Below are 27,091 nucleotides of genomic sequence, written 5' to 3' on the forward strand. Positions count from 1 at the left end.
TCTCTGGCTTCCTTTGATTGCAATAATTTGAGGTTTGGGCAGTGCCATCACCCGAGATGTGATCAGTGCTGGGTGTGTTTGTGCGTAGGAACCTATTACGAGGCTGCAGATAGCGATGTTTTCTTACCTGTCCTTCTCATCCAATTTTTTTTTTTTTTTTTTTTTTTTCCGAGGACTGCTCCTGTCTGCATTGCTAATTTGGGGAGTGATTTAACATGGGAGTCCCTTCTTGGGCTGAGCCACGAAACCTGGAGCAAGTCAGAGGCAGCTGGGCCTGGCTGGGGTGGCTCCTTGCCTGCTGGCACCCTCCATCCTTTCTGCCTGCCATGCAATGGGAGCTCCCAAAGTGGGAGAGGAGGCAAGGAAAGGTTTTTGGATTGTCCAGAGCCACTGAGAATTATCTCACTTGTACAAAATGCTTTAAGAAGGAAGCAGCAGCATTCCTTCAGTCATGGAATCAGAGAAAGGTTTGGGCTGAAAGGGACCTTAAAGATCCTCTTGTTCCACCCCTGATCCCACAGTTTCTGCCTGGGGATGTCACTCAGAGGCTCCAATAGTCCAGGCAGGGATGGGGTTTGATGCTTTTGTTTTGTTCTTCTGTCCTCCAGACCCATCCAGGGTTTCCAGGTGACAATGTTTGTTGCTCCCTGGAGACCAGCTCCGAACTCTGTCAGGTTTTTCCAGTCTCCCACGACCTTTCCAGTCTTTCTGGGCTCCCTCCTTCTGTTCCCACAACACCCCTTGACTCAGGGTGCAGGAGAGGCACAAAGTGCATGGAGACACCTGCAGGAGTTAAAAATCTACAAATGGGAGTGAAAAATGGCTGAGAAATAAAAGAAATCCTGGTCCAAAAGTCTTGGCAGGACCCCTTGGAGAGAGAAATGACCAAGGGGAGCTCAGGGTCAAGGTTTGTAAGATCACAAATGGTGTGGAAACAGAAGAGAGAACATCCAGGTGCTCTTTGTTTTCCCCAAATTAATCACAGAATCACGGGATACCTTGAGTTGGGAGGGACCTAAAAGGATCAGCGAGGCCAACTCCTGCCCTGCTCAGGACATCCCAAAAAAATCCCACTGAGGGCTTTTTCCAAGCTCTTCTGCAGCTCTGGAAGTCTTGGGACTGTGATTACTTCCCTGGGGACCCTGGGAAGTCTCTTCATAGTTCTCTTCCTTTGCCCACCTGCCTGCAAAATCCTGGGAAGCTGGACCCATTCCCAACCCCTGTTACGAGTTTTTGCTTCTAATCATTTTTCCATTGCCCAATTCCTCCTTTTTTTGCAGCAGCAGCTTCAACCCTCAGTGATTCTGTCTCAGTGTCCAGAGGGTGGAGGGGATGAGCCCCCAGTTTTCCAAGTTTTCCATTTTGTTCTCTGGTCTGACCTTGAGCAACAATCTTGAACTATTTCATCCTTTAGGGAGGATGAGAAAGGCCCACGTGACACATAATGCAGCAACAATATTTCAGAAATAATCTGGGGAAAAAAACATTCTCTCTGAGCAAGATTCCTTATAAATACAGGCATGAAAAACATCAGGCAGGAAACGGGATCTGCTGGAGCAGGGAGGGAAAAAAACAGGTATTCATCCACATGTTTGTTTAATGTATAACACCAGGGTTGTTTCAGGCAGGTGGAAAAATGGAAAATGAGACTTCCTTCCCTTCCACCCCATCAAAAATCCCAAAATGAAAAAGAATTATTGCCCCAAATCCAGCTCATCTTGAAGCCAATTGAGCAGAAAAATGCAGCTCCTCAGCAGGAAGAGGGAACAAAGCTTGAACACAGCCCACAAGAAGAAAGAAGAAAAGCTTTGGAATTAAAACAAATAAATGAGCAGTAAATAAATGAGGCTGTTAAAGCAAAGTGCAGCTGAATAGAAAAAAACGTCAAGTGAGAAATGGGCTGTGGGAAGTGAGAATGTGAGAAAGCTTTTAAATAGATTAGAGAGAGGGGAGGTTAATAATAATAATAATAATAAACAAGATTAATATTTCAGACAGAAGGGGAAAGAGAGAAGGAAGGAGTGGAGAAATATTGGTGCAAAGCACAATAATTCAAGGCAAACACACAAAGCTTGGGGGGAAATAATTAAGGACAGGCAGAGTGAGGGAAAGGAATAAGATGGGATGGGAGGGATGTCCCTCCTATATGGAAAATGTACATTTTCTTATGACAGCCCCTGTTCAGGTGCTAAAAACAGCCCTTCCAGGGGCTGGGAAGCTGCAGGATTCCCCAAATCCCATCTTAACCAACTATTGGGGGCTTCTGGGCGACCTGGATGGGGAAAGCATCCAGGGCATCACCTGACCCCTGTCCCTGTGTCCCTGGAGGAGGCTGCCAAGGCTTTGGGAGGCATCCCAGGCTCTGGCCAGGTCCCAAATCCCTTCTATTCTTGGGCCCTGTTGGCATTGCAGTCACGCCCAGGGCCACTGCAAGGGCTCGGGGCTCCAACCAGCACCAGGGCTCTGGAGGGATTCTGCCTTTGGAAGCACAATCCGGTTTTTTTCCAAGCAAGGAGTGAAGAGAGCTGGAAGAAAATCCAGGGCAAAGACAACTGAGGGAGTGGGAGTGCAGATGGTGCCAGGAGAACACAGCGGGGAGGTGTTAAAACCATTTCCCAGGGACATGAAAAAAGCAGGGTGAGGGGAGGGCAGCAGGGTGAGCCTTGCAGCAGAAACTGGGCCAGGTGGGTGTCACCCCGTGGGTGTCACAAAGGGAATTAAACAGTTAACAGGGCCTGGAAGTTTTAGGAAAAAGAAACTTTCACCCACTTGGGGCTTGGCAGCCACAGAGGGTGTTTGTGCCAGACTTTGGGAATGCCTTGTGCAAGGCCAGGCCTTTTTGTATAACTGGAGTCAGACAAAGCGTGGTTTCAACCCGGGATGGAGGGATGGGATGGAGCCAGATCCAGGGATGTTTAAATGTCAGTGCTTCCCACTTTCTCCCCTTTTTTTCTGTCTGGAGGGTGGCTCCAGTCTCAGCTCCCCTCAATGGCGTAGGGAGGAATCTCTGTCTCAGCTCAGGCTGGTGAAGTGCAGCCTCAAGAGGGAAAAGAGAGGCCATGGATGAGGTGGGAAGGTGGAGGACATGGATGGTGCTCCCCGTGTCCCTGAGTCACGCAGATGGTGCAAGAGGTGCAGCCTGACTCCAGACAACGCCAGGCTGAACTGGTTGTGTGCTCTCCTCCTTGCTTGGAGGGTCAGGGAAGGCTGGGTTGCTTCATCTGGACCTGCAATGGCATCAGGGTTTGGTGAAGAAGCAGAAGGGGGAGGTTGTGGGATTCAGAAATACATAGAAAAAAATGAAAAGCCGAGTGTGACATTTTGCCTTTTCCACTTAGGCCTGTTGCAGGCAGCCTGCTCTGTTCCTTTCCCAAAGCACATCTGGCACAGCTGTTCTGAGAGGCTCCAAACAACAGGACACAGCTCCTCAGGTCATTCCCATGGCTGGGAAGGACAGGAGTAGCCCAAATCCACCACGTGTGGATGAAATACCAGGGTGGCTTCAAGGCCAGCTTGGAGGGAGCTTGAAGCACCATGAGGCAGTGGGAGACACCCCTGGCCACAGCTGGGGCTGGAATGAGATCAACTTTAAGATCCAAACCAAACCACTCCATGATTCTGTGACATCCAACTCAGCACCAGGAGCCTTCTTGTTGATCTCAAGAGTTGAGGAACTTGAGTCCTTTGGGTCTGCAGCCAACAGGGAACCGAAGCCACTTCGTCACATTCCCTCTGCCTCCAAAATCCTGAGGGATATTTCAGCCCCATCAGCTTGGAGTGACATCAAACAGCTCAGAGTCAACCTCCATGATTCACAGCCCCAGCAAAATCCCTGATGGAAAGGCCAGATCCAGATTCTGTCATCACACAGGGCACCAACACCACCCAAGCCATCGGGCCACCAGCATGGCTTGGGCACACCCCAACCTGGACCTGGCATGGGGCTGCTCCTTGGGAGCCACTTGGATGTAACCACCCCATTTTGTGGAGGAAAGGGAGTTATGGATGTGAATCACCCCCCTTGGAGCCAGGGACAAGGTTTGTTGTTCGGTGGTGGCATCTCCACAGCCAGGAATGGGAATGCTGGAGACCTGAGGGGAGAAGGGCAATGAAGAGGGTGGTTGGGAATAGGAAGAAAAGAAGGAAAGAGAGGGGGGGAAAAAAAATTCCAGCATTCTCTGCGAATTTCCCAAAAATAATTAATCCCACTGGCTGCAACTGCATTTGGGAAGAAATAACCCCTGACAAATCCTACATCTGCCATTGTTTTGTCACTGAAAGTGGGAATTTCCCCTAGTCCGAGTTCCAACCCTCCTGATCTTGTTTCATAACACGAGGAGTCAAATGCAGGAGCTAAAATGGGATTGTCCCCTGCACCACATGACCCCACAGGCCCTGACAAGCTCTGAGCCCTCTTTGTAAACCTTGGCCTGTGATAAGAATCTCTACCATGACAAGACAAATATTTACAAAAAAGACAACCAAAATCTTTTCCATAGAATATTTTGGCCAGGGTTTGAGGAAGACAAGCTGACATGTTTGTCTTCACACCCCTGTGAGCACCGTGGGGGTTCTGTGTTTGTTTTGTGAGGGTTTTTAAATTGAACTTGAAGATCCAGGGTGATGAAGGGAGCTGTCACTGAAACCTGCCAGGCCGGTGTGACATGGCTGTGGTGGCACTTTGAGGCCATCCCCAGGTGTCCAAGACAGCTTCAGTCTACTGCATTTTGGGTCATCTTCCACAAGAACCAACATTTCCCATGTCTGCCCATTTTAAAGTGCTTTGGGTTCTTCTTTTGGACTCATCTCTTCCATGATGGGTGTCCCAGGCATGGAAGGGATCCTCTGCACTGGAGCCAAGAGCTGGAATTTCCCAGGTTAGGTGAAAGCTGGGAATCAAATGAGATAAATAATTTTATTTTTACCTGTGGAAAAATGTGGGATGAGCTCCACGGAAAATCTGTCTGCTCTTCATGGGATCACAGAATTGTTTGGATTGGGAGGGAACTTAGAGATCATTGAATTCCAGCTGCCTGCCAGGGATGGCAGGGATGACTTCCACAATCCCAGGTTGCTCCAAGCTCCATCCAACCTGGCCTTGGGCACTTCCAGGGATCCAGGGGCAGCCACAGCTCCTCTGGACAACCTGTGCCAGAGCCTCACCACCCTCCCAGGGAGGAATTCCTTCCCAATATCCCATCCAAATCCACCCTTTTCCAGTTTTAATCCGTTCCCCCTCACCCTATCACTATCCTTGATTTATTTTAACTTCTCCAAGTCGGGTTTTTTCACAAGATCCCAACTGAGAGCAGAAAAACTCGACGAGAGTGGAAAAACTCAGCCCAGGTGTGGGAAGATCCGGATGCTCCAGATTCTCTCCTGCCCCACTCCTGCTGCCACAGCCAGGCATCAAAAGCTCAGCTGGGTGGTGAGAACAAGAGCTTGGGCTGGTCCTTGTTACGTCCAGAAACCTGTCACACCTCGTGTAATGGCCCTGCTGAAACCTCCACGGCCAGGGATAGCAAGGCTGTCCCCAGGGAGAACCCACGCTGGTGGGAGCCAAGAAAAATCCTGGCTGAAACCATCCCAACCCCATGGGTGTGGCCACCAGGGCACAGAAACAAACAGAGAACTATCCGAGAGCTCAGTGTGTTCTTCACTGGAAAAGCTGATGGGCATTTTGCCAGGAGAGTTGGCTGAAAGTTCAAGGCTGTGTTGTTGTTTGGGTTTGTTTTTTTTTTTTTTTTTAATTATTATTATTTTGGGAAGGCAGGGAATGGTTTTGTCGGGGTGGGACAGAAGGAGGGAAAGGAATTAGTCCAGCTCAGGTGCATCCCTGCACATTTCAGCTGGGGTTTGGCTTCTTCCCACCACCCCTGAGGTTTGGTGTGGGCAGCTCGAGAGCCAAAATCAAATCCATCCACTGGCAGAACATCCCCTCCGAGCCCAGATGACAAACAAGGGCTTGGAAACCTCATGGATGGCAACCTGGGAGGGGCATGGGAATCAAAATCCACCCACATGATCCAGGGAGCAACAGAAGGGTTGAAAATCCACCCTGGCTCTGCAGGCACCACCTGCTTGCTAAGGAAAGGGCACGGTAGGAACAATTTGCCCCATCTTGATTGTGTCCCAGGCTTTGACTCATTCCCAAAGTATTAAACCGTCAGGGAAAGAACAGCCAGGTCTTGAGGGGACTTGAAAATGTTTCAGCAAAGAATTCCAGAGCCTTAAAGTCGAGTTTGAGCTGGGAGAGGCATTCCCAAATGTAGTCCTGGTTCCTCAGCCTCCCTCCAGCTTTGCTTTGCAGAGCAATTACTGCTCAAGGAGCAGGAGAGGAGAAAGGAAAGAGGATTTCCAGTGGAAAAAGAGGTCCATGAAAATTTCCAGAAACATCCTTCCTTCCATTTCTGGAACAACATCCTGGAATGCCATTTCTTGGCATCAGGCCCCGGTTTTGCTCCTTGCCTCCCCACGTGGAAGAAAATCCACTTTCCTTCAAGCTGAAAGGGAGATGGGGTGAAGGATGTGCCAACAGGAACAAATTTGGGATTGGCTGAGCAGCTGGAGGCCAAAAGGTCTGTCCTTGTTCCCTGGGAATGGCTTTCACAGTGACATCCTGGGAATCTCCTCCACAGCACCCAGCAGTGCCTCTGGTGGCACTTCCAGAGCCAAAATCCAGCCATGGCATCCCCTCTGTCCTCACTGCCCCCTGGTCCTGATGGTGGGATGGCTCCTGCCCATCTGATCCATCTCATTCCCCTCGGGAACAGTGGCCAGAGAAGAGGAGGCTGCCCCACACCATCCAAGCAATCCTCAGGAATCCTCAGGAATTGCTTCCTTTGGGTTTCTCAGCCACTTAAGGATCCTGGGCAGGATCACAAAGTACTCTGATAATGAAGAAGAGCTGCGAATCCACTTCTACAGCAATAAATCAGTCAAAAACTTGGCATTTTCCTACTGTCAACACTCCTGTGCCAAGGAACTCCTCCCAGTCCGTGCCCAGGAGACAGATTTGGATGTTTTGGGGATGGAAAGGGTGCCACAGGCATGTCATGCCACGTGTCCTCACAGCTGGGGGACACCCCCTGCCCTGTGCTGTTTATCTGCCTGCATGGAGCCTCTCCCTGCAGGATTTAACCTCGGGATCTTTCACGTGTTTGCTTCTTCCCATTTCTGCGGTGCCAAATTTCGGGTGGAGGATTTGGGGTGGGAGGTGACACGATCTGTGGGGACACTGATGGGACAGCATCCAACCCAGCTCCCTGTTGCTGCAGAGAAGAGGAAAGACCATTTCAGGAATGCCTGGGAGATGTGGAACACCACTCCTGCAGATCTCCTTGGAAGCAGGACTGCATCCAGGGGAAGTTGTGTGTTTCTGCCACCAAACCTTGGGGACTGGGGGTATTTTAGGGAATGAAATGTGGTTAAATGTGGAAAACCACCAGGCTCTGCTTCCTCTGAACCCAGTCAGCCCCAGAGCAGGCAGCAAACCTCGGGAAGAGCAGATAATCCAACCCTGCAGCAAGGACCACGTGCCCAGGAAAAGCTTTGAATTATAAGCATAGGGATAAGAGAAACATTTTTTAACTGAAAGAGGAGAGATTTGGATCAGACATTGGGAAGAAATTCTTCCCTGTGAGGGTGGTGAAGCTCTGGAATGGAATTCCCAGAGAAGCTGTGGCTTCCCCATCCCTTGAAGTGTCCAAGGCCAGGTTGGATGGGGTCTGGAGCAGCCTGGGATAGTGGAAGGGAGTGGAAAGGGATGACTTTTAAGGTCCCTTCCAATCCAAACCATTCTGGGATTCCCTGGGGTTTTGCTGCTGTGGGGAGGGGGTAAAGCACCACCTCCCTTTCTCCCTGCTGACATCCAGCTGGGAGCTGGCTGATGAGCAGACAAGCTGGTTTCCCAATTCCCCAGGGTGGAGCTGATCCCTGAGCTCCTCCCTGCTGTCCTGTGTGCTGTGACAGACCTGTGACAGTGCTGGGGAGTGGGCAGCTGCTGGAGGGGGAAGCAGATCAATGGAGCTTTCCCAGGTTTTCTGAGGACACAGGGATCTGAATCCCTTCCTGGGACCAAATCCTGGTCTCAGAGCTCCTCTGTTTACACCATCAGGACCCTCCAAGTTGAACAAGGAGTCCTTGATCCCACCAGACCTGCTGGGCAACCTCAACCCACGCGAGTCCTGTCACGCTGGTGACACCAAATCAGGCAGTGGCCAAGTGGCCAAAGCCCTGAGCGATGGCCACACCTCATCTTCACCTCCGTGAGCTCCTTTGTGATGGGGAGGAGGGCCGGGATGTCTTTCTGCAGTGTTTGCAGTCCTGGCTCCTAAGAGAACTCCCAACAAAAGCTTTCCAGTGAGTCAAGGAACAGCATTTCTGGAGGAGGGAGCGACGTGGGAGCAGCCCCAGCGTTGCCACAACAGGCTGTGGGAAGGAGGAGCGTTGCCAGCAGTTGGAGCAGCACGGAGCTGCCCACTGTGGGTGGGTACCTGACCCTCCTCATCCTGCTCTAAGGTCACCCCTGGATGAAACATTCCCAAGGGAGTGAGATCCAAAGAGTCCTAAGGTCACCTGGAGTTGTTATCTCCATTTTTATCAAATGAGTCAGACACCCAGTGACTCTTCCAGAGGTCAGACACGGGGAAGTGGTGGAAAAGCTGGGCATGAAGTCACACCTGGACCACCCTCTCCCCCAAAAAAAAAAAAATCTTGGACATCTTCTTCCCTTCTCCACTTCTCTGGAATTGCTGAAGGAATCAGGCTGAAGACAGGGTGAAAGCTCAGAGAAGAGGAGGGAAAAAGCGGAATTTCCATTATTAGGCCCCGTGTTTTGGCTGTGACCATTTCTGGAGGGAGCCAGTGGAATTTCGAGGGGCGGGAAGCTGCACAAGGAGTCACTGCAAAGAGGGGATGCACAGGAAAATCAGGAAAACTCACCCAGAATGGGACAAAAAAGGCACAGCCCCATCCGATCTGACCCCCTCTTTACTCCCCAAAACTTCATGGGTGCCATGAGGAAAATAAAAGTTCCCTTCGTGCTTCCAGACCTCCCCCCCCCCAACAATTTTGGGGATTCCCAAGAGTGGGACAGAGGGTCGCACCCCCTTAAAACCTTGCAGGGCTTTGGGATTCGGATGGAAATGCCCCCTGTTGTAGCACAGGGTATTGGATATTCCACAATTATCCCGGAGTCCAAAGCAAGGCACATCCCGGATTGCCGACGGCGTGGGAGCGAGCAGACACTGGAGAATGGCCAGGACCTGCTGTCTGCTCGGTTGGAATCATCAGGATTCACCCCCAGCCTGCATGGATCCTTCCCTGGGCTGTTTCCAACCCAGCCAGCTCATCCCTCACACGGCTGCTCGTTTTTGTTGGTTTTTTTTTTTTTTTTTCCCTGGAAATTGCTCCGGGATCGGCGGCTCTCCATGAGCTGGTGACCTGGGACAGAGGCAGCAGCTCCCTCTCGTGGGCTTTGTCTGGCTCTTCTTGCTGGAAAGCAGCCAGAATTTCCTAAAAAAGTGGGTTTTTAAAATTATTATTACTATTATTATTATTATTATTATTATTATTATTATTATTATTATTATTATTATTATTATTACTATTATTATTATTATTATTATTATTATTATTATTATTACTATTATTATTATGTCTCCCCCTCCTGCAATTCAGAATATTCATTAGTGCCCCAGACATGGAAATTTTATGGAAAAGTACCAACTTTCATCAAATTCCACCTCTTAGGCGGGTGGGCTTTTTATAGTTTTGCCACCTTTTTTTTTTTTTTTTTTTAATTGGTTTTATTTTCCTCAGTCAATCTGGGATTCAAAACCACTCATTAAGGCATGGAAAGGGTTGATCCTTTGGATTCACTTGCCCAGGGCCTCTGGAATGATTTGGGGCTCTCCATGGAGCCATTCAGGTGCTGTCCTGGCAGGGGGGACTCATCCCAAAATCTGCAGTTTGTGGGGCAGACACAGACTGAGGCATTCAGCATTTAGATAAGGCCAGGACATGAATCCCTAAAAGTTATTTCAGTTTGGAGTGCTGGAAATCCAATGTGTTTCCTGACACCAGAGGTTTAAAAAAAAAAGAAAAAAGAAATATAGGAGAATTAAAAATTTTAAGGACACTCTTTTTGTTGTTTTTTGGGTTTTTTTTGTTTTTTTTTGTTTTTTTTTTTTTTATTTTTGTTTTGTTTTGTTTTTTGGGGGTTGTTTTTGTTTCTGTTCTGTTTGTTTCATTTCATCTTGACCCCAAACAGCTCCAGACATTTCAGCTACCAGCTTTTGGTTTGGGGGTAATTCCAGCTCCCCAAAAAGCTGGAATTTCCCCCAGAGCTGGATTTCCTGCACCTTTTCCACCCAAACTCCCATCAGGAAAGTGTCACGAGCTCAGAGATGCGTTTGTCCATCCCTGGGAGCAGCCGGGACACTTCTCCCCTCTCCATATTCCCAGGTTTCTGTGATCCAGCCGGTCACTCCGGAACCCCAGAGATGTCCCCCAGACCAAACGAGGACCTCACCCCCTTCCCTGAACCCTACAAAGAGTTGGGAAGCAGCTCCGGGGTTAGGGAGGAGGTTTGGGGTTTTCCTGCCACTCATCTCATGGTGGGGGTGGCAGGGGGACAGTGTCCCCATCTGATGTCCCCTCTTCCATGGATCCCTGCCTTGGGAATTCCTCTCCCTCTTTGTCAAGGTTTGATGGCTCCATCCCACTCCCCTTTCCCTCCCAGCACTCCTCAGCCTCGCCCCCACTCATGGATTGGCACAGGGATAAATTTTCTCCACGGGATTTGGCTCTTGGTGGCTCTGATGGCAGAGATGAAGGGTGACGACTGTCCTGGACCTGAAGGAACCACGTCACAAACTCCATCCAGCACGTCCCTGAGGTATTTAAACTGATCATTATCCACAGCCAGGCATTTATTATTCCATTTGCAGTTGTTGCTCCATCTCAATTCCACGTGATCCTGCCAGCTCCAGCCGCTGAAAGGGCTCTGTGTTTGTTTTGTGCTGCCTCTCTCAGTGCCATGCTCAGGGAATTCTTCCTCCAGGGAGCTTTTTCCATGCCTTGGAGGACAAAATCTCCCCCTCCCCTCTGTCCCCACGTTCATCAGCTTGGGTATTCCCTCCCCAAATTCCTGCAATAGCACTGGGGTCAGCCTCTGGAGCATCTTCACCTCTGTCCAATCTTTGGATGGGGTCAGAGAGGCTCAGAGCGGTCTGGAGTGAGGAGTAAAAGTTTTTTACAACCCTTTTTTTTGTTTAGGATCCTCCAAACACCTTCCCAATCCAAGGGGTGGGTGTTGCCTTGCAGGACACAGCTCAGGGTCATTTTCTGGGCAGCCTCATCCGTGTGTTAATGACTCCCATCTCTCCATGGTCCCAGCTGGCCCTAATTCCTGGTCAAAATTAGTGGTTGGGAATCACACCCTCCTCCCCTTCCTGCACATCTCAAATGTCTTGGAGAGGAGTAATTGCCACCAGGGTTGATTGGCATTAAGGGAGGAGGGATTTCCATATCCCTGAGCTGCAGTGGGAATTTCAGGATCATGGAATGGTTTGGGTTGGAAGGGACCTTCAAGATCATCCAATGCCACCCCCTGCCATGGGCAGGGACACCTCCCACTATCCCAGGCTGCTCCAAGCCCCGTCCAACCTGGCCTTGGACACTTCCAGGGATCCAGGGGCAGCCACAGTTTCCCTGGGAAATCCATTCCAGTGCCTCACTCCCTTCCCAATAAAGATTTTCTTTCCAATATCCCATCTAAACCTCCTCTCTTTATTTTTTATGTTATTAAAAAATAACTCTTTGCTCTTCAACAATGCCCAGGATGATTTATTTTCCCTTTCTATTATCCATGGATACAAGGAAGTTTTTTCTGCAGCAAAGGCACAGCAAATCAAGCAAAAAAACCCAGACAGTTTTGCTTTAAAGCAGCAAAAAAAATTCCCAACTGTGTTTTCCTACAGGCTGGGGGAGCCTCTGTCTCCACGACTGCAGGAAGAATAAATCCAACCCAATTAAATATTAATTATTAGAGTCTGTCCAATTGGGATTCCTCAGTGCTTTCAGAGAGTGGAAAAATTCTGGCACACAGGAGAAAAAATACAAAAACCTTTTGTTGTTGTTGTTGTTGTTTGTTGTATTGATGAGGAAATATTGTGTGATGAGTAAATTAAGAGCTTTGGGTTCAGGGGAAGGGAGGGGGCTTGAATTGCTTTAGGGTGGGAAATAAAAATTCCCAGAGAGGGTTGGGAAGAGATCTTGCTGTAAATAAGAGGAAAAGGACCCTTCACATGTTAGGAAGGGGTGAAGGAAAGCAGGAGTTGATTAATAAAAGTGAGAGACACACCCCTGAAAATTCCCTGTTTTGCAGAATTTGGGAAGAAATCTTCCAGCCCGAGGCAGCACAGCTCAAAGCCCCTTTTGTCCCCGTTGTTTACCAGGCTTGGGTTGCAGGCACAGCACAGATCGTCATCCCTTGGCTGAGGAATGTTTTGCAGATTTGGGAGCTTTGACTCGGGTTAAAGCATTCCCATTATTTTTCCAGTGGAAAATTCTTCCAAAAAAGTGTTGTTTAGGAGAAAGGAGAGGCACTCAGAGCACACATCTGGCAATGAAAAAACCTCTGTTGTCTTGTCGTTGTTTATTTTTCCAGCCCCTTTTTACCCTCGTTTCTCTGCATCCTCTGGAAACATCTCCATCAAATCTCTGGAATCTCTGTTTTCCCTATAAACCTCTCAAAGTTTCCTCAGCAGCTCAACCCAAATGCTGCAAAAGCTTTTCATGAGGGGAAGTGAAGGAGGAGGCACTGATTTCTTCTCTCTGGTGCCTGGGGCACAACTGGAGATCTATCAGGGAAAGTTAAGCTGGATTTTAGGAAAAGGTTCTTCATCCAGAGGATCTTCAAGCTCTGGAACTCCTCAGGGAAGTGGCCACAGCACCAAGCCTGACAGAGTTCCAGAAGTGCTGGGGAAAAGCTCTTGTCCTGTGCAGGACCAGGAGCTGGACTTTGATGATCTTTGTGGATCCCTTTCCAGCTCAGGACATTCCATGATTCCCCTGCTGTTGCTCTGGGGGATGTCTGAGGAAAAGGTGAACTAATGGGAGACACAGTTCCAAGGGGCAGGAATTGTGAATCCAGGGAGCTGCTGGCCCTGGGTGAGGTCGTGTGGCTCCAACAACAGCAAAGCAACGTGAAGGGAGGGATTCCCAAGGGTGCTGGAAGTGGAGGTGGGGACAGATGTGCAGATAAGAGGGGTTGTTATTTTTGCCCAGAAGATTCCACTCTGTGGCTCCAGCTTCACCCAAAATAGGATAAAATTCCAGGAGAAAACCCCTCTGGAGATGCAGGAAATGCAGAAGGAGCATCTCCCTCCCAAAGCTGCAGGACAGAGCATGAAAAGACAGACATTGAGGGGCTGGAGAGTGTCCAGAGACAGGAACTGAGTTGGGGAAGGGTCTGGAACACCAGGAGCAGCTGAGGGAGCTGGGAGCTGCAGAAAAGGAGGCTCAGGGGAACCTTCTGACTCTCCAAAACCCCCTGAAAAGAGGGTGCAGCCAGGAGTGGGTCAGGCTCTGCTCAGGGAACAAAAGACAGGATGAGAGGAAACGGCCTCAAGTTATACCAGGGAAGGTCCAGGTTGGACATCAGGAAGAATTTCTTCACAGAAATGGAAATCTCCATCCCTGGAGGCATCCAAGGAATGCCTGGATGTGGCACTCAGAGCTCTGGTGGGGATGCTGGAGCCACAGAGCTCAGGGCTGAGAAGAAAATGAGCAGAAGGTTGGGAGACACCACAGGACAAGAAGATGACAACAATACTTTATCTGTTCCTCTTGTTTGATGTCCACACCCTCCTGGGGGAATCTGGCCAAGCTCTTCAGTCCTTCAGGATCCATTTTCTCCCAGCAGCACTGGGCAGCTGGAGAAGGACATGGAATGGGACTCCCTGGCACCTCATGGGCGAGCCAGCCGTGGCCCTGGGCACGCACTCAGGTTGCACAGGAAGCTTTGGCAGCAGTAGGAAGTGTAGGTGGCCAGGCCCAGGAGGAAATTGTGGTGTGGGCAGGTGCTGGAGCACTTCTTGGTGATCCTCTTCCAAAGGGACAAAAAGCCTGGCCCAGAGAAGGAAAAGAGTGGGATTAGCAACGGGGTTTGTTGAGCCATCCTTGTGCAGGATGCAGATGAGTGCCATTGTCCCCCCACAGCCCCAGAGATCAGCATGAGACCCATCCTGGTCCCACCACAGCCCAGGAATTGCTGGTGACCTCCTACACAAGGAATTCCATATCCATGCTGGGCATCCAGCACTTCCCAGCATGCATTCTCAAGATTGTTTTAGGTGTACAATGACAACGTTCATTCCTGGATTTAAATCACATTTCCAGGCTTCTCTGTTTGAGGGAAATAATTCTGTTTCCTCTCTATCTGCCTTGGATCAGAAGTAGTGGGACCAGCAGGACCAGGGAAGTGATTTTTCCCCTTTCTTGTCACTGGTGTGGCCACACTTCAAATCTTGAGATCAGTTTTTGGACCCTCACATCAACAAAGAAATTGAGGGGCTGGAGTGTGTCCAGAGAAGGGAATGGAGCTGGGGAAGGGTCTGGAGCACCAGGAGAGGCTGAGGGAGCTGGGAAAGGGACTCATCCTGGAGAAAAGGAGGCTCGGGGGGGACCTTCTGGCTCTGCACAACTCCATGAGAGTGCAACCAGGCTGGGCTTGGGCTCTGCTCTCAGAGAGCAAAGAAGGTTCAAATTTATTTATTCTCCCTCTGAAGGATCCTTCTTCTCCTCCCAATGTCCCCTGATTTTCAATGCAGGAATAAAACAACAGCTGAAGAGGAAGATCTCGGTGTGTGATGGGGAGGAGAATTCCAAACCTTCAGCACTGCCACGCTGGGTTAGGGAAGGGCTCCAGCTCCCACTTGTGCTTCCCAAGGGCTCCTCAACCCATCACAAATCCAGCCCAGACCTCAGATCCCGTTCCTGAGTCCCCACGAGGGGACCCAGAGCCGGCACCTACCGATTCCTACCGAGGCCACGTTGGTGACACAGTACTCGTCCTTGTCCGAGCACTTCTCAGCCTTCAGGCAGCTCCAGTTGCTTTGTTCCCAGTTGCAGGTGTAGCAGTACAGGGCATTTGCTGCAGGAATAGACACAAAACTGGGAAGAGGGAGATGGAACCATCCTGGCTTGTGCCAGCCATAGTGAGGCCAGCAGGACCAGGGCAGGGATTGTCCCTCTGTGCTGAGGCCACGTCTCAAATCCTGTGTCCGGTTTTGTCCCTCCACTGAAGGGCTGGAGCATGTCCAGGGAAGGGAATGGAGCTGGGGGAGGGTGTGGAACACCAGGAATGGCTGAGGGGGTTGGGAAGGGGGCTCAGCCTGGAGAAAAGGAGGATCAGGGGGGCCCTTCTAACTCTCCAAAACTCCCTGAAAAGAGGGGACAGACACGGGTGGATCAGGCTCTGCTCCCAGGGAACAAGGGACAGGACAAGAGGAAACAGCCTCAAACTGCACCAGAGGAGGTTCAGGTTGGACATCAGGAGGAATTTCTTCATGGAAAGGGTGGTCAGGCATCAGAAGGGGCTGCCCAGGGAGGTGGAATGGAGTCCCCATCCCTGGACGTGTCAAAGGAATGCCTGGATGTGGCACTCAGAGCCCTGGTGGTGATCAAAGGTTGGACTTGAGGATCTTGGAGGTCTTTTCCAACCTAAATGATTCTGGGATTCTGTGCAATGCCAGCAACAAAAATCATTCCCTACTTTTCATGGAATCTCAAATCCACGAGGTGCAGGTCTGATAAAAGCCATGGAGCTGACAGAGCCAATCCACTCTTTCAGTGCCACATCCAGCCTGGCCCTGGACACTTCCAGGGATGGGGCAGCCACAGCTTCTCTGGGCACCCTGTGCCAGGGCCTCACCACCCTCACAGGGAGGAATTTTTTCCATATTTCCAACTTAAATTTGCCCTCCTTCAATCTGATAGGCTGAGGGCACCAAGTTTGATGTGATGCCTGGAGCAGGGAAGGGCAGGGACTCCTGGAGGAGTTTCCAAGGATGTCCCAAGGCGCCTGGGGTCACTTTTTCTGCTTGCTGGGACTATTGAACTGCAGCCTAATTAAGCAGAAAGCACTGGCAGATGAAGAGGGTTAATTGGGACCTCCAGGGCTTAAAAATTCAGGTTCCCACGCCTTTGTCTTTGGATGGGACATCAGTGCCCCCAAAAAGAAATCCAGAACCAGGTTTAAAGGACAAAGAAGATGAGGAGAAGGAATTTTTTTTTTACTCTTTGCTGTGAGAATTCAGCCCTAAGACACATGCAGTGAATGTTTAATTTTTACTGCCTGGATAATCCAACGTGGATTAGGCCAGGCTTCATTTTGGCACTGAGGACAACCTCCCTGTCTCCCGGGCCTTGTTAACACTTGGAAATCTGTCAGGATCACTGTTCTGGTGAGTGAACAAAGCTAAATAGCAGAAAGGTATTCTTAGGCCACAATGAGCCAGAAATAACTATTCTGAGGAATTCTTTTTTTTGCACCAGACGTGTGGCACAATTCCAAGCACTGGCAAAGCCTGTCCTGCTCTCCAAAATGAGGATAAGGTTTATTCTCTCTGGTCTATAGAGGATATAAGATCATATTCCTTTAAAAAGGCTCTGATTTAATTTACCATTTCTCCATGAAATAAAATGCACCATCTATAACACAGTCACTATGCAAATACCCACCTTCATTAACCCGTTCAGCCCACAGCCCAAATTCTCCCTAATTTCCTGAATTTTTCCCAAAATCTCTGAAGTCAGCAAGCTGTGGGATTTTGGAGATGGGTAGAAACATCTGCACAGGGCCAGATGTTGGAGGTGTGGCCCTCGTGGACCGGGAACACATTGTGCTATCTTCATCAAAATTTAGGAATAACCACAGCCTTGCACCACCCCGACAGAAAAACACCCTGGAAAGCCTCTCAAAGGCAGACCAATGGGAACTGCCTCCTTTTTACTGTCTCGTTTCCATAAAAATCCAGTAGGGCAGGGAAATCTCCAGTCAAAAAAAATAGACTTTTCACACACCCAGACTGAGATTCTAGACAAAAACCCCCAAAACAAGCACAGTGTCCTTCACCTGCACCATTCCAAGAGCTGAGGAGCTTTCTTTCCCTGGATAGGAGGCGTTCCTACCTTTAAAACACTCAGCTGTACTTTATCTAGGAGCAAACCTCACCTTGAGCTGCAAACAGGACCAAAGCCAGCACCACAAGGAGGGAGAACTTCATCTTCTCCAGGTCGTCTCCGCAGCCCAGGAAAAACACCCTCACCTGGGGACAGGATATAAATCTCCCCTGCCTTTGGATGGAGTGATGAGGAAGCCAATGATTTGGAAAGAGTGGGCAGGGATCATGGATTAGATGAGAGGCCAGGAATGCACGTGGGTTGTTTTCTCACCTCGGCATTGCCTTCAGGCTGGGCTGGGGATTCCAGGGAGCAGTGAAAGCACTCTGGGAATTCACAGCATTTATTGGGATTAATCCTTTAATTCGTCTCTGGTCAGGCCAGCAGTTATGCTGGTGGCTGGGTGGGGGTTTTGTTCTGATCATCACATCTGTGGCCAGGTTATTCTCCTTTTCTCCAAGGAAAATGGGAACAAGTGGCATAAATTAATGGAATTTTCTGGGTGGATTATGCCAAGTCCATTTCCAGGGTTAGACCTGGAGAACTCCCAACATCTACAGTCAGGGTAAACCAAGCTGGGTATTCATGGGGACAGGAAATGCATAACTTGGTTACCTACAAAGTCTTAAATCATAAAATCATTGAATGGTTTGGGTAGGAGTGGACCTTTAAAAAACATCTCATCCCAACCCCCTGCCAGGGACAGGGACTGCCTCCAAGCCCCATCCAACCTGGCTTTGAACACTTCCAGCAAGGGTTAAAAATATCTTTGTCCCCTTTTCCATGCAGCATCCAGCACAAAGTCCTGCTCAATACCAGTCAGACAAAAACATTCTCAGCCTTTACAGCTTCTCTGCATGAAAGGGGTGGAGCTGGAGCTGATAACTTCATCCCTTCTGGGGCTTCCATCTGACTGCCTGTCCCACTTGTGCTTCCAAGGAAAGAGTTACCAGGATGTTTAGTGCTGGACATCAGCAGACATCTCCATGAATCACCAAGCCACCAAGGAGCAGAGAGGGTGAAGCAGGAGGAGCCACTTGGGCAATCAGGTGTTGGCTTTTCCTTCTCCATCCTGCAGGAAAAGAGAGCAGACACTGACACAGCCTGGGATTCAGGAGATGGAAAAGCAGAAGAGGCAGAGGGTCCAAAAACATGTGGAAGAAAGATGGATGAGGTGAGGGTAAAAATAACTGAGGGTCAACATGATTTTCTTGGCAGGAGCCAAACGAGATGAGGAAAATTCCCTGAAACAGAAGAAATGCTCATCCAAGACATTTAGAGCATCCAGTGGGATCAATCACTGACCACAGTGAAGGCACAGCCAGAGGAAGATCAAAGAGACACCAAAACCCACCACCTCTTCCTTTTCAAGGAAAGAAAAGCTGGGAAAAATCTTGCAGGGAGCTTTTTTTGCTTGATTCACAGGTATTTTGGAGGTTTCTGACACCACCGACTCTGCTGACGTAAAACTGGATCAACAGGATGGGGAAATCAGCCCTGATAACCCCAGGAGCACCAGCCATTCCTCTCCCATGGGTCTAACACCTGGGTGTGGAGAGGATAAACCACACCTCTTGCCCAAGAGGTGACACCGTGCCAGGCTCGGGGACTGCACGCCTCGGGAATGCTGCAGGAGGTGTGTCACTGCTGCCAGGTGTCACAAGGCACTGACCAAAGAGCAGGACCTGTTCCAGAGAATAAGGATTGGCCAGCCTGATTCATCGTGGCATCAGGGGTGACTCTCTGGGGGAGTCTGGAAGTCAGCCTGGGAAGCCAAGGCTCAGCATCCTGCAGCAGTGGGAGCACCCTGCCCTCTTCTTTTCACCAGTTTTGACTGTTTTGTTGAGAAAAAAACATGGAAAAGTAATTGTGTTGCTCTTCAGTATGCTCTCCACCTCTAGAAGTGTTCAAAGCCAGGTTGGATGAGGCTTGGAGCAACTTGGGACAGTGGAAAGTGTCCCTGCTTGTGGCAGGGGGTTGAAACAAGAGGGTCTTTGAGGTCCCTTTTAACTCAAACCATTCCATGATTAACAATGTTTATTCCCTCAGTTCCAAACACTGACAACACAAATATCTCCTGGCTGGCACAGATCCAGAGAGAAATCACCAAGTCCAGGGATTCAAATCTGCTCCTCACTGACAGCCAGAAGAGGATCTCCAAGGCCATGGGAAGTGGTCCACCACAGCCCCACTGGCAGGAGTGGTTTGAGGGACAAGTGGGATGCAGGACAAAAGTGCACGATGGGTCAATTCCCATTTTGGGGATTGCCAGTGGCCCACTGAACCAGATTTTTGAGAAGTTACCATCCCGGCCTTGGGGATGTGTGATGCAGGTGTGAGGTGTGACACTGCCATGGCTGGCATTTCCTCAGGAGCCCCAGGATGGCCAACACATGGAAGGAGCATGGAAGGCTTGGCTGGGTCAGGGTGAAAATCTGGAAAAAAGGTGTCCCAGTAGCCATAGGATACAGCAGTGGCAGTAAATCCAACTTTTCCAGGATCATCTCCAGCACAGAGGCTAAGGGGTGGATATCAGTCTCTTGGGAATAATCCTTCCTTTGTTTTATTCCAGATATTCCATGGAGTAACGATGGTTGGTCCATCCTAGAACCTCACCAGGGCATGTGCCAACAATTAAACCAATTAATTAAATGTTGTGGGTGATGTTCCAGACCAGGGATGTTCCCAGCAACTGTTTATTTCCCTAGTTTAGGTTCATCCTTGGAGATCAGGCCCTTGCAGGCATTTGAATCACATTCTTCAGGATGAGAACTTGATCCTGGATTTTACTCTTGGCTCTGGAACACTGCCCTGCACGCCTGTGTTGGAGCCATGGAAATGTGGCTTTGTTTGCCTGACCTCTGGAATGTTCTGGCTGTTGAATGGTCCTGGATGCAGAACAGAGATTGGAAGTCAAGGAACAGGGATCTGCTCATTTTTTTGGGGAGCCTTATACTGGGTTCTTCTCAAAAATGGCCTCAGAAAAGCATCCACGTAGGAAACCCAGTGATAAGGAAGGACAGGAACATCATGGATTGGCCTCATGGGACCTTTTCCTGTTAAATGTCCTGAAGTTTTTACCCACTCAGCTTCCCTGTGGTCAGAGGGTGAGACACCTGCCTCATCCCTTCTCAGGTGGCATCCCAGAAGATTCCCAGGTAATTCCATCTATCCCTCCGTTTTACCATTCCCCACCCGGTCCTAGTGCATCAGAGGTTGCAGGATGGAATTGGTTCTCAGCCCCAGGGATATTCCAGCCCTAAATAAAACCCACTGAAGTAATTGCAGGGTCTTGCTCCCCATCCTTCATTTTTTGGTGGGGTTTTTGTGGGAGGAAGAGGCCAAGTATGGCACCACTTTTTGTCAGGAATGACAGCACTTTGAAGGACACATGGCCCTGGGAGAAGAGGAACTGTGTGCATTGAGCACCTCCTGGATGAGAGCTCCAGTTCCTCCTTTCCTTGGCCCAGTGACAGTGAATAGTGATTTTTCCCTTCCTCCATCCCTCCTCCCTTTTCTCCATCCCTTCTCCACAGGGAATTCTCTGTGCTGACCCTTCAAGGCTCATTCTTTGCATCCTGCCTGGTTGTGACCTCGTCAAAATCAGGACACCAAGGTGAGCTGTCACCACCATGCCCCTGACACAGACCTGGCCTCACCTCAGACCCTCACAGGGGCTCAGATTCCAGGGAAACCAAGAGGAGCTTGGAGCTCATCCCACATAGCTTTAAGTCCTTTGCATGTCAAATCATGGAAGGGCTTGATCCTTGTGGCTGCTCCTGCCAATCTCCCACACTTTCCCCATTCCTGGGTGCTCTCCATGTCTATTTCCACGAGGAAAAGACACTCAGGATCAGGAACCAAGTGTGGGCAGCCCAGGGTTGAGAATTTGCCCTTTGGCTTCCTCTCTTGCAAGCAAGGCAGGGAAGTGGTGCCCCAGGACCATCCCAAAACCCTGGTTATGGGTATTACCTGATTTTATGGTGTCTTTGGGGCTCCTGTATTGCCCAAATCCCAGCTGGATCTGGATTAAGTCACAAAAAGGATTACACCTGTAATTGGGGACATTAATGGGGGGATCCAACAGCCCCTTGAGCTTCCCTGGGGCTGGAATTACTGCAGAAGAGCTGTCATGGAATCTATACCAATAATACATGGAAAATCCATGCATGATTCCAAGGGCTAGCAAAGAGCTGTCCACACTTTTTAATTCCTAATGTGTTCTTCAGCATGGCTTTGACCTGACCAAGTAGGACTATCCCTGAAAATCTCATCTCCAAAATCCCAGACCTTCTCCAGAGAAGACACTGGAACAATACCACTGGAGCTGTAAATTATTATTATTTTTCAAGACTTTTTTGCCATAAACCTTCTGAAATTTCCATCTGGCTGAGACACTCAGAGAGCTGGGGCTGTGATGATCTGGATTGGCTCTTCCTCCTACTCACTCCCATTTGTTTTATTCCCTGTGTAATTCCATGAACAACCTGTTCCCAGCCACCAGCCTTGCTATGAGTCAGCTCTCCATAAAAAGGGAATAAACAATAAACATCTTGGAATTGTTTTTCTTTTAATGGTAGATGTAGAGAGAATGTTTATATGAGATATTGGGAAAAAAAAAAATTCTTCCCTGTGAGGATGGTGAGGCCCTGGCACAGGTTGTCCACGTAAGCTGGAATCCCTGGAAGTGTCCAAAGCCAGGTTGGATGGGGCTTGGAGCAACTCTGGATAGTGGAAGGTGTCCCCACCACAGAGGATGGAACAAGAGGAGCTTTAAGGTCTTTTCCAACCCAAAACATTCCATGATTCTGAGGAATCAGCATGGGACAAGAAGCTTCCAAGGGCACTTCAAGCCCGCAGGCCAAGTTTTTTGGGAGCTGTGACAGCAAGAAGGAGAAGGAAAACCAACTTCCACCCCAGCTCTTAATATATCTCTCTACTGACTTCCTAAATACCCCAGGATGGGGATTCCTGGATTTCCTTGGTGCTGCATCCAGCCAGGAGAAGACACTCTGTGAGGACCAGGACCCCAATTTTGATTGTCCAGTTGGGGTCAATCCTGGAGCCTTGGAGCCTGTGACTCCATAAAATATCCTAAGGTGGAAATGCATCTCAGGGACCATCCAGGAAATCTCATCTCAAGGATCATCCTGCCTGCTCCAGGAAAATAAAGATTAATCCTATGCAGAACAACAGGGGAAAATCTGGATGGAGGCTTTTCCATGAAGACAACTCATAGAACCATGGAATGGTTTATGTTGGACTTTGAAGGACATCTCAATCCAAGCCCCTGCCATGGACAAGGACACCTTCCACTGTCCTGGGTTACTCAGATCATCATCCAGACTGGCCTTGGACACTTCCAGGGATGGGGCAGCCACAGCTTCTCTGGGAAACCTGTGCCAGGGCTCACCCCATCCAATCACTCCATACCTGCCCTTCTCTCCCATCCCACATTTCCCCTCCTCAAGACCTCCAAGCCAGAATTTCCCTATTCTGTATCCTTGGATCAGAGGCACAAAGCCTTCATCTTGCACTGAATGATGGCTTGGTACTGCTATTTATACAAACCTACAGCTGCTCCATACAAAGCTAAACAAAAGCAGAGCTAATTAGCCTGCACCGCTTGGTCAATTAGGAAAATTGCTCTTCCCACTCAGCCAAGAATTTAAAAAAATAAATAATAATTTTTAAAAAGCCACAGGCAGGTCAAGACAAACTCATTCCAAACAAATCTAAGAAGCCTCAATCCAGAGGTTTTACAAACTCGAAGCAGATGGCCTGGCAGTAAAATCATGGAATGGTTTGTGTTGGAAGGGGCTTAAAAGTTTCACCCCCAGCCATGGGCAGGGACACCTTTCACTATCCCAGGTTGCTCCAAACCCCATCCACTCTGGCCTTGGACATTTCCAGGGATCCAGGGGCAGCCACAGCTTCTCTGGGAACTCTATTCCAGCCCATCACCACCCTCACAGGGAGGAATTCCTCCCCAATATCCCATCTCTCCCTCCCCCCTAGCAGTGGGAAACCATTCTCTGTGTCCTGTTCCTCCATCCCTTGTCCCAAATCCCTCTCCAGCTCTCCTGGAGCCCCTTTAGGCTCTGGAAGGGGCTCTGAGCTCTCCCTGGATCCTTTTCTTCTCCAGGCTGGACATTCCCAGCTCTCCCAGCCTGGCTCCAGAGCAGAGGGGCTCCAGCCCTTGGAGCATCTCTGTGGCCTCCTCTGGATTTGCTCCAGCAGCTCCACATCCTTCTGATCCCAGATTTGGACACAGAGCTCCAGGTGGGTCTCACCTGAGCAGGGCAGAAGCATCCATAGAAAATAGCAAATTAAAGGGACAACAAACAACCTTCTCTTGGATTCAAAGAGGAAGACCTGGATTGAGCAATTCTCTGCTCTATTTCTGGAATTATATCTCCTGCTTTGGTCATTTTTGTGGTGCTATTTTACTTTTCCCAGCACACAGAAGGGCCCTGTGAGGATGACCCAGCACAGCCCCTTGAAGCAGCTCTTTCAAACATAGAAGAAAATCAAACAAATAAAATAAATAAAAAATACATATTACTTTTTTTTTTAATCACAAAAGAGAGTCAGGGGTTATGCAGCCTCAGTTCATCCAGGTTTTTGCTCAAAGGGCCACACACCAAAGCCTGCCCCAATGGCTGGAGGAAAAATAGAATAAAATTATGGCTGTAGCCTTCCAGTAGAGGGTCCTACAGGCAAAGGAAGAGAAGACAAATTTTAAAAATAATAATAAAAAAAGGGATTTTGTCAAGTTCCTGGGCTTGGAAAAACAGCCAGACCTTCTGGGTCCAGTTTATCTCCCCTTATCACCTTCAACTCTCAGCCCTAGCAGCAACAGAATTTGGGTTGGAGGACATCTGAGTTCATTCCATGCCTGTTTGTGTCAGAAATCCAGCATTGGATCCAGGGATGCACAGGAGAGGGGGGGAAAGTGGAAATTTGAGCCCTCCAGGTGTTCCCTCCAATTGAAGTGCTGCTTCCTGCACCAGGAATGAACTGTGGGAAAGTCAGAAGCTGTTTCTGCCCGGGGGACAGCCCAGATTGGAACAGGAGCCCCAATTAAAGCTGGTTAATTGCCACCTCCACTTCAGCAAATCCAGCCTTCAGAAGTAGAAAATCCCAACAAAACCTTGAGAAAGAGGTGGAAGAGATGCCAGAGAATGAGCTCAATTCAACTCCAGGTGACCCTGGGAAGGGATTGGAGACTTCCTTGTTATCCCATCCTGCCAGGAAAATCGTCTGCCCCGTTTCCAGGAGGAGGGGCAGCCTGAATGCCACCCACCCACCTGGAACCACGGCATTTTTTGGGAAGTAATCAGCTGTCTGCCTCCTGCAACACAGGGCAAGCCCAGGGACCCTCTGGACATTCCTACAGTCTGGAAAGGCATCACATCACACCTGGAAGAGGTATTTTTTTTAGCAGGATGGGGGGAATGGCTTCCCACTCCCACAGGGCAGGGTTGGATGGGATATTGGAAAAGAATTCTTCCTTCTGAAGGTGGTGGATGGAATTCCCAGAGGAGCTGGGGCTGCCCCATCCCTGGAAGTATTGAAAGCCAGGTTGGATGGGGCTTGGAGCAAGTCCCTGCAGGAGAGGGGGATGGAATTCCATGTTCTTGAAGGTCCTTTCCAACACAAACCAATCCATGATTCCATGCTCCCCTCTTCCTTCCAGGCTCACAGCAGCAGAAGGAAGTTTGGAGCCTCCCTGCAGCTGGGAGAGCCTTTATCCCAAGGCTTATTCCTGAGCCAAAGCCAATGAAATCATAATTGCAGCTTAATCTCAGCTTGGATTAAGAATATTAACAAAGTAATTTATTGGGATTTCTCCTGCCCCAGCCTGCAGTGGCTCAGGAACAAAGTCTGGAGAAGCCAATCATGGAGCTTGGGACAATTCAGCTGAGCTGCTCCTGATTCTTTATTTTGTTTTGAGTAACAGAGGTGTCCACTGGCCAAAAATAGGGAAAGGAAGAGCCAGGCTGGATGTTATCCACTCATTCCTAGTGGGAGATGTGCAGCCATCCTCACCCCACAGCCAGCATCAACTCTCCTTCAACCAGTACAAACCTGAGATCCTGGAGTTCCATCCTTCCTTGGAAGCCTTTCCTCTGCCCCTCATTCACCAGTCCTTCAGTTTATCCCAGGGATTTCCCCCAGGTCGCTTTCCTTTTCCAGGATAATGGCTCTGCAATTGGGGCTGGTTTTCCATCCAGCCGAGCCTGGCTGAGTGTGAAGGGACAGAAATGCAGGGAGCTCTTTCAGCACATCTTTTATTTATGCCAAACCACAGCCGCGCTCTTGTCTCCCGCTAAAAAAGGTTGGAAAAGGAAATGCCTCCATTCACTGCGTTCAGAAACACAGAAACAGCGTCTGAATCACAGCAGCCACAACCTCAAATGTCCTTTTCCTTTTGTTCTCAAGCTGACAAAATATTCCCTTCAAAGTCTCTCTTCCTTATTTCCCTTTTTTTTTTCCTCCTTGTTTTTGCAACGTCAGACCTCACGAGGAGAAGGAGGCGGGGGAAAACCCTCTGGAAATCCTTCACTTTTTTTTTTTTTTTCCTTAAAACCCCACGGGGGTTTCTCAACTTTTACCAGGCTGCAGGTGAGTGGTTTTCCCTTCATCCCAGACTGGATGCAAAGGAGAAGCAGCAGCAAAATGCTCCATCACCTCCCCCTTCCCTCTCCAATTAAGGTAAATCAGCCAAAATTCCATCTCTCCTTAAATTTGAAGGCCCCACCACGAAGCAGAAGAGAGAGCAGCCAAGCAGAGTCCATGAGTTCCCGTTCCCAAAATGGCTGAGTCACCATTCCTGGAGGGATGTAAAGGACATGGAAATGTGGCACTTGGGGACATTGTCTCGTGGTGAATGCAGCAATTAAGGGCTGCACTTGATGAACTCAAAGGGCTTTTCCAACCTAAACGATTCCATGATTTAGAGTACCTGATGGGCCAGGGGAGGGGAGGAGCCGTGCCAACCTGAAACTCTGCAATGTGGCTCTGGAAAACAGGAGGCTGAAGATGTTTTTTCATCCATGAGGACCAAAAATCTGTTGGACACAGAGCAAGATTCTGACTCATCCCTCTGAGAGAGAGTGGGAAGGTTCGTGATGTGCACGGATTTATGTTCCCCACTCTCCAGGATGCTGATGCAGAAGCAAGGAGCAGGGATGGATCCCACTGGAGATTCCAGCTGCTCAAACAGCTTCTGTGGGAAGAGGAATTGCTTGTAAAACCACCAGCCATCCTCAGACTGGGGGAACCAGAGCTGAAGCACTGAATCCAACTCTGGGATCATCAGCACAAGGATGTGGAGCTGCTGGAACAGATCCAGAGGAGGCCATGGAGATGCTCCAAGGGCTGGAGCCCCTCTGGTCTGGAGCCAGGCTGGGAGAGCTGGGAATGTCCAGCCTGGAGAAGAGAAAGATCCAGGGAAACCTCAGAGCCCCTTCCAGTGCCTAAAGGGGCTCCAGGAGAGCTGGAGAGGGACTGGGGACAAGGCATGGAGGGATGGGACACAGGGAATGGCTTCCCACTGCCAGAGGGCAGGGATAGATGGGACATTGGGAAAGAATTCCTCCCTGGGAGGGTGGTGAGGCCCTGGAGAGAAGCTGTGGAAGCCCCTGGATCCCTGGAAGTGTCCAAGACCAGGTTGGACAGGGCTTGGAACAACCTGGAATAGTGCAAGGTATCCTTGCCCATGGCTGGGGGTGGAATTCCATGATCTTTAAGGTCTCTTCCAAGCCAAACCAATCCATGATTCTTTGATTTTAAGTTCTAAGTCCCAGAATTTGGGGCTAAGTGATCCCATGGAACAGGACAGGCTGAGGAATTGCTGCCTTTAACAGGGACAATGATGGAGCTGATGTCCAAGGAT

General features: G+C 49.5%; 1 protein-coding gene across 2 annotated transcripts; it reads right to left on the reverse strand.

Moving 5' to 3' along the window:
* Nucleotides 1-11,845: 11,845 nt before the first annotated feature.
* Nucleotides 11,846-25,441, reverse strand: LOC106855617 (lymphocyte antigen 6E-like). Of its 2 annotated transcripts, none has more exons than XM_088180155.1 (3): nt 25,282-25,441; nt 15,041-15,160; nt 11,846-14,133 (listed from the first exon to the last, which is right to left on the reverse strand). In XM_088180155.1, exons 1-3 carry the CDS (start codon nt 25,331-25,333, stop codon nt 13,976-13,978), a joined length of 330 nt encoding a protein of 109 aa, XP_088036281.1. In that variant the 5' UTR covers nt 25,334-25,441; the 3' UTR covers nt 11,846-13,975. The 2 variants fall into 2 exon arrangements, with proteins under 2 accessions (XP_088036281.1, XP_014735936.1); XM_014880450.2 differs by lacking the exon at nt 25,282-25,441 and adding an exon at nt 17,243-17,986.
* Nucleotides 25,442-27,091: the final 1,650 nt, after the last annotated feature.

The sequence above is a fragment of the Sturnus vulgaris genome, chromosome 1, assembly GCF_052056855.1.
Source record: "Sturnus vulgaris isolate bStuVul1 chromosome 1, bStuVul1.hap1, whole genome shotgun sequence".
Classification (NCBI taxonomy): Eukaryota; Metazoa; Chordata; class Aves; order Passeriformes; family Sturnidae; genus Sturnus; species Sturnus vulgaris.

What these genes read in the sequence shown, in the direction of transcription:
- LOC106855617 (XM_088180155.1), bottom strand. Translation starts at nt 25,333, where the DNA reads ATGAGGGGCAGAGGAAAGGCTTCCAAGGAAGGATGGAACTCCAGGATC. An exon ending in ATGGAACTCCAGGATCTCAG is followed by an intron (nt 15,161 to 25,281) that starts GTTTGTACTGGT and finishes CTATTCCTGCAG; the next exon opens with CAAATGCCCTGTACTGCTAC. An exon ending in CGTGGCCTCGGTAGGAATCG is followed by an intron (nt 14,134 to 15,040) that starts GTAGGTGCCGGC and finishes TCTCTGGGCCAG; the next exon opens with GCTTTTTGTCCCTTTGGAAG.